Consider the following 16,716-nt stretch of genomic DNA (forward strand, 5'->3'; position numbering starts at 1 on the left):
ATGTTGCTGTCTGCAATATGAGAAACTAGTGCAGCAGAGTAAGGGAGTGCAGGGTGGGCGACCATCTGGCCCAGTATAACTTAGAATCTCATGAGGATTTCACTGAGCAATTTTTTACATAATTAATGCACATAAGCAAGACTCCGCCATTATTAGCACCATGAGAATGCTAAGGATATTCATGAAATATTAAACCCACTTTTATGTACTTTGTCTACGCTTATTTTAATTTGGATGATTAAGATTTAACGAAAATAAACAACATTTTAAAAAAACATCTCTCAGCGGGTGTTTAAATGAAAACAATTTCCTACCCTGAGACAATCTTACTTGCCTATTCACTCTTACCAGTCTCCTTTCCCACCAGTGGCTGAGTGATTTATTCACTCTCAAAAAGAACAGGAGTACTTGTGGCACATTAGAAACTAACAAATTTATTTGAACATAAGCTTTCATGGGCTACAGCCCACTTCATCGGATGCATGCAGTGGAAAATACAGTGGGGAGATTTTATATACACAGAGAACATGAAACAATGGGTGTTACCATGCACACTATAACGAGAGTTGTCAGTTAAGGTGAGCTCTCTCCTGCTGGTAATAGCTCGCCTTAACTGATCGCTCTCGTTATAGTGTGCATGGTAACACCCATTGTTTCATGTTCTGTGTGTATATAAAATCTCCCCACTGTATTTTCCGCTGCATGCATCCAATGAAGTGGGCTGTAGCCCATGAAAGCTTATGCTCAAATAAATTTGTTACTTTCTAATGTGCCACAAGTACTCCTGTTCTTTTTGCGGATACAGACTAACACGGCTGCTACTCTGGAACTTATTTACTCTCAGTAATGCTAATGCCTGTTATGTGGCTACTTACTCCTCCTTGCTCTTTCCTGTGCAGATAACAACTCACTGCAGTTCATATGAACACATTCAGCTCAGCAACTTTTTATGGTGGTTGTGGGAAGGTGGGGAGGGCTGTCAACCATTTTGGAGCAAGGAGTTCCAGTCTAGTCGTCCTGTGTTAACTGCAGTGATTGCAAAACCATCTAGAGAGAGGGTATCATTGACTGGCAGGAGAATGAACAGATGTGCTTTCCTTCTAGCTCTCTAAATCTCCTTAGAGAACTGTGCATTCAGCCTGAAACAAAGTAATCGAACTGTCTGCATTTCACAAGTGTTTTTTCTAACTTTATAGTAGTCTTTTGGGAATGGGTGATGTTTGCCCAACCTAGAGTCATTCTGTTAAACAGCTTAATAAACAGTTTTCTGGATCCCTGATTGTGGTGTGTAGACACAGCAACTGAAACATCCAAAACTGGTCTGAAAACCTCCTGTGTAATTTTGAACTTTGGACTACCACCATGGAAGCAGGAGGGGTCTGGCCCAGGCAATGAAATCCATATCCAAATATGGAAAACATCCCCATAATGTTAAAATCTATCTTAGAGAGAACTTCCTTGATACCCCTTTGGGACAGCTAAGGTATTTCTGATTTCCTTTTATTAGAAGGGCTTTTCTTCTTGGAGGAAATGAAAGCGTATGGAAGCAGAGTTTAAAGTTGTGGCCAGCGTAACTGTTGGCTTCTGCTGCACTTTTTCAAATATTTGCAAATAAGCCTCAGAATGAGAGCTGGTTGAAAAACAGGGGAACAAATTGTAATATCTTTTTTCTGTTTCACATGGTTTGAAATGGACTAATTTTTCATATTTATAACCAAAATTTATAACCAATTTTTATCAATATTTTTATTAAAATTTTTCATTTATCCAGAAGTATGCTGTGATTTTTGTTTTTTACTGAAAGCCAGTTTATTTAGTAAGTGAAGAACTTCAGTAATTTCAAAAACGAGTTTCATTTAAAAAACTATTAATGTCAAGAAAAACAACATTTTAATCATGTCAACAATTTTTGTTTTGTTCTTTGCAAAAAGTTTCATTTACAAAAAAAGGCCGTTTTTCATTTTTTGTGTGTGGAAAAATTCTGACCAGCTCAATGCAAGAAAAGATCTATTTTAATATTGTATGGAAAATTCCAGGACAATAAAATTAACAAAACAGTCTGGGGAAAAAAGTTAGTATCTTTATTATTTAGTAAATAAAATTGCTGGTTTTGGAATCGAGAATTTTGTTGTGTTAACCTCTGTTTTTAGCCCTTCTCCCAACCACCTCTGTCCCCCGTGCTTGAAGAATGACACTGTCTTCTTCAGAGCCTTTGGGCCCTAATTTCCCAATCTTGTAAAATACTGACTTCACAGGCCCAGAGGGAAAAATAATATTTGGATGAAGTGTTGTTTGGAAGTGCTTCTTCCCTCACATAGTTTATAATGTAACAGTTAGAGATAAATATAGGAGTTCAGTAGAACCCGGAGTTATGAACTGACCAGTCAACCACACACCTCATTTGGAACCAGAAGTACGCAATCAGGCAGCAGCAGAGACCAAAAAAAAAAAAAAAAAAAGGCAAGTACAGTACTGTGTTAAATTATTACAAAAATGAAGGGAAAGCAGCATTTTTCTTCTGCATAATAAAGTTTCAAAGCTGCATTAAATCAATGTTCAGTTGTAAACTTTTGAAAAAACAACCATAATGTTTTGTTCAGTTATGAACATTTACGAGTTATGAACAACCTTCATTCCCGAGGTGTTCATAACTCTGAGGTTCTACTGTATTTTCTATCTGCTCAGTGTTCTCCTAGTATATGCACAACATAAATTAATTCACCTTACATTTCAGCTGCTCAAGTGAAACTGGCCAGTGTCCATGCCGGCCCCATATGATTGGACGCCAGTGCAATGAAGTAGAGTCTGGCTATTACTTCATGTCATTAGACCACTACATCTATGAGGCGGAGGAAGCCAACTTTGGTCCTGTGAGTAGGAAATTTTAATGTGCAGGTTCAAGAGAAATGTGGAAAACTCTGCTGACTCTTAGGTAGCATCCCATGTTTCAAAAAAGGGCCAATGCTGTAACTATTTAGTTTTTGTAAAGATATCACTGAAAAATGTAGAATCAGATCCTATCAGAGAACTGTCAATTCACAGCTGGTAGGCTGGGTATTGATAATAATGCATGTGGTAATTTGAAGCAAAAAGGTATTTTGCCATTGTTTTTCTTTTTAAATCCATTTCCTGACTCTTCACATACGTGAAATCTGTCTCTTTTATTCCACTGCACCTAGATTTGTAAACACAGCATTTCTCAAGAATCCAGGGATTCTGTCATTGGGTCACTTTGCTTGTTTCAATAAAAATCCCACATACAGAATATGTGGCTTTTGCAAACAGACATACAAGCATCATAGCAGCTGTCCTTTTTTGGTGTTATACACCTAGGTGGGGTTTCTTTTATTAATGGGTAATGATGCAGTTAAAAGTCCAAAGAAGAGCTTTATAGATGTTGTTAGTTATCTCTAGTTTAGTTAGCCCTCTGTGCCCAGACTGCATGTCTCTTTTCCTCCCCTGCCCCCTTATTAGTCGTGAATGCAGCTTTACTTTAATTCATAGTCTGCAGCTAGACTGTTATATCTGCCTCCAGCAAGGAAACAGAGGTAACTCTGTCTCCAAAAGCAGCAGATAGTAGTTTGCCTGAAATTAATTAATGAAGGCAGTCACTTTGCAGCGTTAGACAAATTAGGCTTTTTCTGCTAAGTCCTAACTTATGGAGAGATCCTACAGAAAGAAAGTCAATGTAGAATAGAACTTGAAACACAGCACAGGGTGTAGGGGTTGTGCATGAATCTTGGTTACTGTGTAAGAGTTTGCCCTGCGAATGGAAGGGTAGCTTAGGGGAAATCTGCAGATACATGAACACTTGCTTGGGAAAAGAGCCGTGGGAAAATGCAAAACTTATTTTTCTTAAAAAAATAAAAATAATCAAAATTGTCAAGTGTTTGCTAATACTTACAAATGTTTCTGTGAGGCAGAGTGAGATGAAATAACTGCATTTTCATGCAGGGTTCTAACACTAGACAGTGAGTTGTCTGCGAGATCCTAGGTCCTGACTCCTTGTTTTTTCACAGCATGAGTATTCATCTCAAAACATGCCCAAAAGCTCCCTTCTCTCAGACTGCATGCGGGTAGTATGTGACCCTTCTTGGAGGACTATGTCCCTTTGCTCAAACCCTGGGTAATTTATAGCCATGCTGTCTCTGTAGAGTATGAGAATGCATGATGGGGCTGTCACAGTTCAGTTGCACGTGAATTCCCCCTCTTTAGACTAGCAAAGGCACCCGCTCTCAGGCTTCCACCTCCCTTGGCCATTGTCTCTGACACAGTGAAGACCTATGTCTCACTCACTTCTGACCGGGATACTTCCAGGGTGCACAGTTGTTTCCAGCTTTCACTGTGTTTTTCCCAGCAGAGACAGGCTACCCAAGCACACCTGCTTGCTTTCTCTTCCGAGATGGTTAACAGTGTGACTGGCCAGAGCTATAGATATAACAGAGCTCTTTTTATGCAAGGCGAGCCCATTTGATTATCAGAAGCACTACAGAGAAAACATTAAAAACAATAAAAGACCATATGCTCGTGCTTACAAACTTACCAGAGATCACCCCAACTCTAGCATGGGCTCTGGCAGTTAGTTAGTCCTTCAAAGCCCCCTGAACGACTGGGTGCTTGTTCTGAGCTGGGGCTGATATGAACTTCTGGGTAACAAGTTCATAACAGCCTCTGCTCAGAACAAGCACCCCATCTTATGGGGCCTTAGTAGCCCGTCCTTCCAACCCTACCCTAAGGATTGGGGCCCTCCATGGACCAGGGTTCCCTGTCCATTTGCTGAATCAGGAAGAAGGCCCTGAGCCAGTTTAAAACCAGGCTATTTGTCCAAAATTCTTTTCTTTGTCTGAGGGTCCGTGGAGAATCCATTCTGAACTGGTCTCTACCCCTCCAGGGGGAGGGGTGGAGAGTGGCTTCAAAGGTATTACCTTAGCATCCCCTTCCTATTAGAGAAGGTACATACAATGCCACAATAATACATACACAATTGCATTTTTGGTACAATGGACTCCAAAGGTATTAAACCTGATTCAGTAAGATTGAACTTTATTGAATAAAGTTAATTCAGGATAATATGGGAAACTGTCAGTCTGTCACAGGGTCATCTTGATGTAATAATCATATTTACATTTCCTTAAAATGCATCCCTTCCTAGCTAACCTGACCTGACCTGAAGAAGAGTTCTGTGTAAGCTCGAAAGCTTGTCTCGCTCACCAACAGAAGTTGGCATAATACCTCACCCACCTTGTCTACCTTCTTATTAAGACATATTTCTTTGGAATGTGCAGGATGTTGTCTTGTTTTTATACAGATTCATTGGTTTTGATCTTTTTCAAACAGGAACTTTGAGTATCAAATACTTCCATAATCTTATATAAAAGTACCAGATAAAAAAAAGAAATTCTAGACCAAAGGAAATGGCCATGTTTTTAGTTCATAGGTTTATGCCCGTCTGCCCTGGATTCTCTATCTTTTAATGTTCATCTTTTGTCTGGGTGACTATTGTCTGAATCTTTAAGAGGAGACCTTAACTGCTGGTTAGGGTAGCCAAGTTCTAGTCAAACAGGCTTCTAAAAGGTAATTACACTAACTGCCCTATTTGAATGCTAACAGGTGTGTGTTACGTGCTGGATGTGAGTGCTCAGCAATGATCAGATAAACTCTAATAATTACAAATACAACATGAAAAAACATGAGTAAAGCTACATCGGTTACACTCTGGATTGTAGCAATAACTTTTATTGACTTTATTTGTGTTTCGGTTTTGTGCAAGCTTGTTTTTAAACATGATCAATGGTTTATATCAGTGGTATTTTAAATTTAAATCTCATTACAATGAATAAATTGATGAAGAACTGTGCAATAATAGTTTCATTCAGTCTCTGTGCAATGAAAGAAAAAGTGTTGTATTTGCAAACGAGAAGGCAAAGTGTAGATATACCTACATCTATGTGTACAAAAGAGAGCTTGTCTTCTATATAACACATGATTTTAATAACAAACAAAGCAACCCAGAAAACGTAAATACAGAAATAACCTGTTAACCCACAGTTGGTCGGTGGAGTTTTTGTGACTGTGGATTTCTGTTCCTACCATTGAACAGGAATGTTTTAGTTACATTTGATTTTTTTTTTCCAGTATTTCAATAACTTCCCCTCTTCCTTAGGGAGTGAGCATCGTTGAGCGCCAGTATTCTCAAGATCGTATCCCATCCTGGACTGGAGTAGGATTTGTAAGAGTCCCTGAAGGGGCATATCTGGAATTCTATATCGACAATATTCCATATTCTATGGAATATGATGTTGTGATTCGCTATGAGCCGCAGGTAATTGGCCATTCTTTACATAGGTGTTTATCAACATTGTTACCTCTTGAGAGGGCGATGACTGATGGTAGATATATTTAGCAAGGCCTGAGTTTTCCTTGTGGAATGCTAGGAGCTGACTGGTGCAATGATAATCTTTTTTACCTAAAAATAATCGAAATGCAGAAGACTTATAAAGACCACTACTGCTGTTTGCCTCACAATAATATATTTATTATCTTATTATAACTGTGCTGTTGGAGTGCATGATGCTTACTGGACAATTACAAAATTATGACAAGATCTCTTATGGGACAGCTGAGGATATAAATTAGGCATAACGCAGCAAGGATGACTAATAAACAAAGGGTGTGGAAACGGTTGCTGTGTGGCATTAGGAGACCAATTGCACATCTCCCACAAGCAATCCAGACGCTGAACTAGATTTACATAAAATATTAATGGAATAATTGTGAACACAGGAATAAATGTGAACCATTCCAAGGAAATCTTGATCTGTTTGTGGATAGTTCACAAACAGGAAAAACCCATCAAATAAATTGTGCTGTAACCAGAGCTACATGAACTCTATGTACTGGAGTGGAATGCCATGAATTGTGATTGTTACATGTGCGTCTTGTTAGTTCTCATTCTCACATGCAGTTTTGATAGCAGAAGTTTAATCACTTATCCATTGATTAATGATGATCAATTTTTCCAGTTACCAGATCACTGGGAAAAAGCTGTTATTACGGTTTCACGCCCAGGCAAGATTCCTACAAGTAGCCGATGTGGTAATACCGTTCCTGATGATGATAATCAGACTGTATCATTATCTCCAGGCTCAAGGTCTGTATAACTGTTGTATCATTCATTTCAGGGTTGATAGGTTTTTTGGGATTTGGTCACACAAACTTCCAAACTTTCTTTTCAAAACTTACCATTCATTCTTAGTAAAAATCAAACAAGAAGAGGCAGAATATTATCCCAGGTATTCCATAGAGCCATCTGAAAAGATTTATTGCATTTAACATGTTAAATGCAAACCAAACATTCTGTTTCCAATCCAGATATGTCGTCCTTCCACGACCCATATGCTTTGAAAAGGGACTGAATTACACTGTTCGTCTGGAGCTACCACAGTACTCCTCCCTCGACACTGAGGTGGAAAGCCCATACACACTCATTGACTCGGTAAGTGCGTGTTACTTTACCGATGTTTTTAAAGAAAAATCAAACTTAAAATACTAAGTGTTGTATTTTCTGTTTGGGTCCTGCTACATAAATCCCACTGAAGTCAATGGGAGTTCTGTTCACTTATCCATTGGCTAAATTTGGCCGTACATTTACAACAGTTTCAAGCACTGTAAACATCTTCAGGTTCAAAGTATGTGCCCTGTTTGGTTTCTTTTCTGATATGCGTTCTTTGCCGTACATTACAGGATCACTAACATGTTAAGTGCTGAACTGCTAAAGTCTGTGTCTTTGGAAAGGCTTATTTATACAAGTGAGGCAGGCACATCATGAATATCAAACCTGATCTTCCATATTTTCCATAAAATATTAGTTTTGTGGATGCTAGACATCTTCTCTGAAAATTAAGAAGATCTTGTTGGTTTTGCTGGGTTTTTTGTTTTTCTTTTATTTTAAAAAGCAAGCATAATAGGAAACAAAGTAATATTTAGTTTAGACAAAAATGGACTGTGGCATTATAAATGGTAATGTTTCGTCATTTTATAATTGTTTCATAGCTCGTTCTTATGCCTTACTGCAAATCACTGGACATATTCACGGTGGGGGGCTCAGGCGAAGATATGGTCACTAACAGTGCTTGGGAAACATTTCAAAGATACCGATGTCTGGAAAACAGCAGGAGTGTTGTGAAAACCCCTATGACTGACGTCTGCAAGAATATTATTTTTAGCATCTCTGCACTGTTACATGAGACCGCATTATGTATGTACAACTTAATTGACTTGCAAAGTAAATCACAATTTTCCAGTTGTTAATGTTGTTGCCAAGATGTGTGTGTGTGTGTGTGTGTGTGTGGAGAGATGCTGCTCAAACCTGTTTTATAAGCTGTGGTGCTCTCTCTCTCAAATTCTGTCCTCTTTCACTATTCAGCTTGCCAGTGCAACCCTCAAGGCTCATTAAGTTCAGTGTGCGACTCTAATGGAGGACAGTGCCAGTGTCGTCCGAACGTTGTTGGAAGAAGATGTGACAGATGTGCTCCTGGCACCTTTGGGTTTGGGCCTAATGGATGCAAATGTACGTTTAATCCATAATCTCCGCATATTCATTCTAGTTAGGCAATGGCACATCAAATAATGGGGAATATTGGTATCCTAATGCTTTCTAACAAGATATGCTTTAAGGAACTGTTGTTCTGTGAGTCTAAGTATAACCTAGGAAATCCAGTTTAAAGTCTCCACTGTGTTGAATCTTTATAGTCTAATACAATTGTAGGATCTGGTCTTTCAGCCCTTTCTGGGGCAAGACTCTGATTGGCTTTTGCGGGAGTGATGCCAGGTAATGACTGCAGAGCCAGGTCCAGAGGCTGCAGCTTCATAAATGGAAGAGAAGTTTTCCAACTATCATTTCTTTTTAACTGCATTTTTATTTAATTTAGCTTGTGAATGTCACGTACAAGGTTCTGTCAGTTCCTTCTGTCATCCTGAGACTGGCCAGTGCCACTGTTTCCATGGAGTGTATGGCCGCCAGTGTGATAGGTGCTTACCTGGATATTGGGGATTTCCAAGCTGTCCGCCTTGCCAGTGTAATGGCCACACGGATGACTGTGACCCATACACTGGGGAATGTTTGAATTGCCACGATTCCACCACGGGACACAACTGTGAAAGGTATGGTCTCTTCTTATAGCTGATTTATTGCTACATTATTATACATTGTAAGCATATCCACTGAACTGCCCCAGGCAAAGCTAACACCCAATCCTAAAGTCATTACTCAAGTCCCATTGAAGTCAGTGAAATTAGCATGATCAAGCACAAAACCTTGATTCTGCACTGAGATGCCCCACCCTTATTACCGGACGGGGAACCTGTGTCTCCTGTTTATAAAGGAGAAGTGTCCCCTATGTAAATATCACATGTCATCTTACTTGGATTTCAGCACACAGAAATAGGAATGAATAGAAATGTCTTGGTCTGCCAAACTGGACCACCTGGGTTCAAGACCAGTCCAAAGGCTTGTTTGGGCGGGCGGGGGAAATGGGATCTTGAAAGTGACAGTGTCCATTTATAGGAAGAGGGCCAGCTCTCACTGCAAAAATTCCTCCCATAGTGTCCATTTTGTAGTGGTGACTGTGCAGTGGAGAGCAAGGCAGAAATTTTAAGGCGATGAACAAACCCAGAATTGTTTCAGACACTTTAAATGATCACTTAATTTTAATGAGGGCAAAATGGCAGGACCCATTTTCTTCCATCTCCAGCAACAGGGCAGTGAATATATGTTAAATGCCATTCTTGGTGAGAGTATGTACCGCTGAAAGAGCTATGGAGATGAAAAGTCTGTGTAGAGTTATCACAACTAGGGGCCAAACTCTGGGCCCTGATGCAGAACTGGCCAGAGCTGCATGGACTCTGGCCGATTGGCAGCCATGGAAACCAAAGCAGATTCTGAAGGGAAGGGGCGAACCCCATCCTCTGTAAGCAGCTGTTGGGAACCTGTGTGGCCTCCTAGCTTTGCTCCAAGCCCAAGGGCACCCTTTTGAGCAAAGGAGTGTGTGTCGAGGAGGCATGAAACAGATTTCTCCATATAAATGTGCCTAAACACCTACCAGAGGAGGTTTTAAAGTGTGATGATCAGAGGTAAGACTTTGCATCACAGATGGAATGGTTTGGTTTGGCATGGCATATTACTTGTAATCCTACTATGAGCCAAAGAAAATATCTTTACAGTAGTGTTATTCATACTGTGAATAACAGTTGGAGACCTACAAAAGATGTAGTCCATCTCGCTCATCCCTCCAGTCATTGGAAACCATTCTAGTGCGATTTCACATCAGAAGAAATAGTTCTTACAACATCTGCCTGTGGGTTCACAAGCCTTTATTTAATACAGGTGCCTTGGTGGCTATTATGGAGACCCTGTCCTGGGATCAGGAGATCATTGTCGGCCTTGTCCTTGCCCAGATGGCCCAGAAAGTGGGCGTCAGTTTGCCAGCAGCTGTTATCAAGATCCTATTACTCTGCAAATTGTGTGTGTCTGTAATGTGGGATACATAGGTAAATACCATGTGCTTTAAAGGGCATCTACTGAGTTTTAATCTAGCTACAGAGAGGGACTATGTAGAGGGAAGTAGAAAGCACCAGCATAAGCAGTGGCAGAAGTTACTATAGTACCAATATTTGTAAGTATTGTAGTTTTTACTTACAAATTAAGGGCCAATCTCTGGCAAGCAATGTATGTAAGTATTCACTGGAAAATCAGTGGGCGTGAGAGAGAAGTTATCCACCCCTATTATTCCTGCCAAATCTCTCCACCTAGTGTTTGTTGTTCAGCTTAATTTAAATTGTAAGCACCTGAAGAGCAAGTCTTCGATTTTATGCATCTATGAAGCACCATGTACCCCTGTAGCAATCCATAAATAATGAAGTTATAAGAACCACTCCCAGCCAGCAGGCAAATACTGCAGGTAGGAGTGGCACTTTGAAAAAGCTAGGAAAGAACATCTTGCATAGCAATTTTTTTTTGCTATCTCTCTAAATTTTAATGAATGTTTATGACACTAGAAATTATTTGAGTCCCCAGCTCAAGCAAAGCATCCCTATTGAGGACAATACTGAAGTCAATGCATAGGCTTAAAGCTAAGCTTATGTTTAAGTGCTGTCCTGAATAGGGATGCCCATTAACACATGTTGCAAGTACTTCCCAGAATCAGGAGCCTTGAATTCTGAAATCCATGACAAAGAGCTACCCTGCTATAAGTTGGCTCAGTTCCATTGAAATCAATGGATCTACTCAACTTAGACTTGGTGAGGATCCAGCCAAGTATTGTATTTTGTTTTTCTGAATATATTCAACTCAGTTTTCTTTCAACTACTCACCTTCAATCTCTTGTCTCACTGTCTTGCTGTTTATTGACTCGTATATTAACGAGCTGTAATAATAATTTCTTGATTTGCTTGTTTTTTAAACAGGAAGCAGATGTGATGAGTGTGCTTCTGGTTTCTTTGGAGACCCTGAAGAGATAGGTGGAGTCTGCCAGCCATGCCAGTGTAACAACAACATTGATATGGCTGACCCAGGGGCCTGTGACAAGCAGTCTGGAAAGTGCCTGAAGTGCTTGTATCAGACAGAGGGTGAAAATTGCCAGCTGTGTAAATATGGGTACTATGGACATGCGTTGCAACAGGATTGCAGAAGTAAGTGCGGGGAGGGAGGGGACTTCCCATTCCTCATTTCTACAGCACTGGCCAGAATTCATTTACCTGCACTAAACTCTAGAACATCATTAAGCCTAGTGAACTGTGAAACTGTTGATTTTGCAGGTGGTCTCAGGACATTCATGGAGAACTGCAGATAACCTAAAGTATTTTAAATTTGCCGGGAACCATTTTTGATTAAACGGATGGTAGAAACCTAATTACCTCTGGCTAAACAAGCTGCAAACCCAATTAGTGTGATTCTTCAGGGGGCAGGAGTCCTTTAGTGTAACAAGGAGAGAGCAGACACCTAGCATTTACATGTCCAAACAACGGAAAGAATGGGCTCTTGTGGGATAAGGATTTCTTGCCTTCTTGTTAGCATTCATTGTTTCCCTCTTATCAAGAGATCAAGCATGGCCATTTCCTGCTGCTTGTTAAGCCCTGAAGACATGGCTTTTGTTTACGCAAACATTCCTGGGATTTTAAAGAACAGCAGGAGTGGGTTCCTGAAAGCTTAGAAGGAGGGACTGCCTCAGGGAATGAAAAGTGTTAAGTGTGGTTATAGTCACATAATGGTGGTGTTCTGTTTTGTGTTTTTTTTTAAAAAAGGGAATCTCTTAGTCCAAAGTTTCAGAGTAACAGCCGTGTTAGTCTGTATTTGCAAAAAGAAAAGGAGTACTTGTGGCACCTTAGAGGCTAACCAATTTATTTGAGCATAAGCTTTCGTGAGCTACAGCTCACTTCATCGGATGCATACTGTGGAAAGTGTAGAAGATCTTTTTATATACACACACACAGCATGAAAAAAATACCTTCTCCCACCCCACTCTCCTGCTGGTAATAGCTTATCTAAAGTGATCACTCTCCTTACAATGTGTATGATAATCAAGTTGGGCCATTTCCAGCACAAATCCCAGGTTTTTCTTGGGTATTGTAGTTGTAAGAATGCTTGATAGAGATCTTGTAGGTGTTTGTCTCTGTCTGAGGGGTTGGAGCAAATGCGGTTATATCGCAGAGCTTGGCTGTAGACGATGGATCATGTGGTGTGGTCAGGGTGAAAGCTGGAGGCATGTAGATAGGAATAGCGGTCAGTAGGTTTCCGGTATAGGGTGGTGTTTATGTGACCCTCGTTTATTAGCACCGTAGTGTCCAGGAAGTGGATCTCTTGTGTGGACTGGACCAGGCTGAGGTTGATGGTGGGATGGAAATTGTTGAAATCATGGTGGAGTTCCTCAAGGGCTTCTTTTCCATGGGTCCAGATGATGAAGATGTCATCAATATAGCGCAAGTAGAGTAGGGGCGTTAGGGAACGAGAGCTGAAGAAGCATTGTTCTAAGTCAGCCATAAAAATGTTGGCATACAGTGGGGCCATGCGGGTACCCATAGCAGCGCCGCTGATCTGAAGGTATACATTGCCCCCAAATGTGAAATAGTTATGGGTGAGGACAAAGTCACAAAGTTCAGCCACCAGGTTAGCCGTGACATTATCGGGGATAGTGTTCTTGATGGCTTGTAGTCCATCTTTGTGTGGAATGTTGGTGTAGAGGGCTTCTACATCCCTAGTGGCCGGGATGGTGTTATTGCTATTACCAGCAGGAGAGTGGGTTTGTGTGTGTATGTTGGAGGGGGGGGGGGTGTGTGTGAGAAAACCTGGATTTGTGCTGGAAATGGCCCAACTTGATTATCATACACATTGTAAGGAGAGTGATCACTTTAGATAAGCTATTACCAGCAGGACAGTGGGGTGGGAGGAGGTATTGTTTCATGATCTCTGTGTGTATATAATATCTGCTGCAGTTTCCACGGTATACATCCGATGAAGTGAGCTGTAGCTCACGAAAGCTTATTCTCAAATAAACTGGTTAGTCCCTAAGGTGCCACAAGTCCTCCTTTTCTTTTAGTCGAAAGTGCTACTCTGTATTTATCCAGAATCGTTAGTCACAAAAACGTGGTCTTTTTCTTTTACTATTTCTATTAGCAGAGCAAACATCTCCTGGAGGGAGGGAGGGAGGGAGCTGAGTTCTATTGTGAGTCATATACCATCCCCTGAATTTGTAGAGATCCATGTTGCAAAGTCTCTGTTTCTGGTAGTTATGTGGGAACCAGAAAGAGCCTGACTTGCAGATCCCAGGGTGAGTTTGCAGGGCTGGCACTTGGAAACTAAGAGTGTGTCTACGCTACCCACGTTACAGCGCGACCGCCGCAGCGCTCTGACGTGGGCAGTGTAGACACACTTTATCACGGGGGGAGAGGTCTCCCAGCAATTTAAAAAAACAAAACAAAAAAACCCCACCCCTAACGAGCGGTGGTAGCTTTATCCCTGGGAGCAAGCGCTGTCAAAACTGGTGCTTTTCAGCGCAAAAACTTTTGTCATTCGGGGGGTGGGTTTCCACATCCCGGAACGACAAAAGTTTTAGCGCTGAAAGTGGCCGTGTAGACACAGCCTAATAATCTGTTTCACTTTGTAAAGAGAGGTTTCAGAGTAACAGCCGTGTTAGTCTGTATTCGCAAAAAGAAAAGGAGTACTTGTGGCACCTTAGAGACTAACCAATTTATTTAAATTGGTTAGTCTCTAAGGTGCCACAAGTACTCCTTTTCTTTTTGTAAAGAGAGCGCATTTATATGGAAGACAATTAACCTGGAACCCCATTGTGTTCCCCTTCTTACAAAATTTGCTTTTCAGAGTTCGTTAAAGACTCCCTGTATCTGCTTATTATATGTGCTCCTAGTCCTGCAAGATGTTAGGAATCCTCAAGCCACCTACTGTGAATATTACAGGAGCACTTCACAAGATTAAGCCTTAGTTACACAATTGCTCAAATTAACTTGGAAACAGATGTAGCGACACTCTGAGATCTGTCTGCATCTTTGCAAGGTTAATAACTTGCAGCATAAGTTGTGAAAAATTAATAGAGGCATTTGAATGAGAAGGCAGTTTACCATACGGGGTGTTAACACTGCACTCCTCACCATGGCATGTGTACCCAGACAGGCTTTACAAGGTGCTTCATTAGGCTTTTCCTCCCAAAGCATCTGTTTTCTAAGGCTATGTCTACATGACACAAAACTTCCACCCCCAATGAGCGGTGTTTGTGCCCTCCTGCCCACAATACACTGTTCTCACTGGCACTCGTCGCATCGAAACTTTTGTCTGGGGGGGAGGTGGTTAACGCCTCTGAAAGACAACTTTTGTCGTTCAGTTGCCAGTGTAGACATAGCCTAAGTAACTTAGAATGTCAGGACATGCCGCTAGGGATGTCTGTGTAACTTTCCCCATTTGCATAGGATCCCGTCTCCCTGCAACCCATCTCCTCTTTTGGTAACACATCAGTAACTGACCTTTAGGTTTGGACTCAGTTTAATGTGGTGTTGTGTTGGCATAGCAGAGTTAGTCAGGCTGCCTGCTCTTCCGTTACAGAGTGCGTCTGTAATTACTTGGGAACAGTGCGAGAGCACTGCAATAGCTCGGAAGGCTGTCAGTGTGAGAAAACAACCGGGCAGTGCCAATGCCTTCCCAATGTGACCGGGCAGAACTGTGATCGCTGTGCACCACGCACTTGGAGACTGGCCAGTGGAACTGGATGTGAACTGTGCGAGTGCGATGTTGCTCATTCCTTCGGGCCATCGTGTAATGAGGTAAGAAATGCATAGGGCCTCATTAGTCTTATCCAGCAAAATGCTCCTCTGCATAGTTATTGGCTGTATTCATAGGAAAGCTGCACAATGGTTCGGTAAATCAGATCCAGAAGAGAAGGTAACGTTCTCAGTGAGCTGTATAACTGCTAGGGCTGTGGGAAAGTCACGACAAAAAGGGCAATTCAGGGGCAAACACCAGAGGAATTGTAAAGAAGGCACAGGCATTGTCTCTGTACCCCGAATAATACTACTTCCCCCAGTGCACACACGACAAGAAGGGCTGGATTGTCAGAAGTGCTGAGCATCCAACTCTATTTTTAAAGTCGATGGGCACTGTAGGGCCCCGGCAATCTTGAAAATTTGGCCCTAGTAATTCAGTTCTAAAGATCATGTTTGGCTAGATAGTCCACACTAAGGGTGAGATTTTTAAGATCAGGTCCAGAGAGATAGGATTTTCTTAAATTATTTTTAATTTAAATTTAATTTAAAAATAATTTTCTTAAATTATTTTTATCTTTCAGCTTCAGTCTGTGTCCAGCCGTGTTGCTTTCTGTTAGTGAGCTTGGCTGCTGAGTCTTTGTCAGTATATGAAAAGACCAAAATAACACTACCTGAGCATGTTCCCCACATAGGGAGACCAGATGTCCTGATTTTGGGGGCTTTTTCTTATATAGGCACCTATTATCCCCCCGGCCCCATCCTGATTTTTTACACTTGCTATCTGATCACCCTATCCCCACAAGCTGCTGGGAATAGCTCCAAGAGCTTTGCTGGTGATGTTCCCTTCCAGACAGGAAAGCCAATTCACCTTCTCTTCTTCTCCTATTTGTAACAGTTCACGGGGCAGTGTCAGTGTATGCCTGGGTTTGGAGGCCGCACCTGCAGGGAGTGCCAAGAGTTTTTCTGGGGTGACCCCAGTGTGGCATGCCAAGGTGAGTCTAATTTCTCTGCCCCCTAGACCCTTGCTGTGTTTAGAATTGCCCATGTACACTTTCAGTGATTGGAACCCTTAAACTTCTATTCACCTTCTTTTAAAGGGGTCCTGCTGACCAGTTTGTGTAAAAGTTGTTTATATTGCCCTGAATGTTGCAAGCTCTGGTCTGGTTCTCCAGAGCAATGCTGACCACTTTGATTAAGTTTGTTCACACTGAAGGAAACAAAAGTGCATTCATTTCAGTAACTCCATATGTTCATATATGCCATGGCGGTGGGCATGCTTTTTGCATACAGAAAAGAGAGATCAGCGGGGGAGAATATGTCAAGTAGTTAAGGCATTATAAACAAGAGTAAGGAGTTTTTACGGTCTTTGGCAGCGCCTTTCTTAATGTTGTGATGTTTGCATCATAATGGTATAAAGAAACATGTCCATGTTTGGTTACTCTGGCATGC

General features: G+C 41.3%; 1 protein-coding gene across 1 annotated transcript in view; it reads left to right on the forward strand.

Annotated features, from left to right (window-relative positions):
• LAMB1 (laminin subunit beta 1) overlaps nt 1-16,716 on the forward strand; it is a 69,592-nt gene that overhangs the window by 19,746 nt on the left and 33,130 nt on the right. Inside the window, exons 13-23 of the mRNA XM_048836317.2 lie at nt 2,735-2,870; nt 6,164-6,322; nt 7,023-7,150; nt 7,372-7,495; nt 8,053-8,257; nt 8,426-8,569; nt 8,931-9,162; nt 10,385-10,548; nt 11,464-11,688; nt 15,110-15,327; nt 16,163-16,259. Coding sequence (XP_048692274.2) covers nt 2,735-2,870; nt 6,164-6,322; nt 7,023-7,150; nt 7,372-7,495; nt 8,053-8,257; nt 8,426-8,569; nt 8,931-9,162; nt 10,385-10,548; nt 11,464-11,688; nt 15,110-15,327; nt 16,163-16,259 — 1,832 coding nt within the window. The remainder of the gene's footprint in view (nt 1-2,734; nt 2,871-6,163; nt 6,323-7,022; nt 7,151-7,371; nt 7,496-8,052; nt 8,258-8,425; nt 8,570-8,930; nt 9,163-10,384; nt 10,549-11,463; nt 11,689-15,109; nt 15,328-16,162; nt 16,260-16,716) is intronic.

The sequence above is a fragment of the Caretta caretta genome, chromosome 1 (genome assembly GCF_965140235.1).
Source record: "Caretta caretta isolate rCarCar2 chromosome 1, rCarCar1.hap1, whole genome shotgun sequence".
In the NCBI taxonomy this organism is placed as follows: domain Eukaryota; kingdom Metazoa; phylum Chordata; order Testudines; family Cheloniidae; genus Caretta; species Caretta caretta.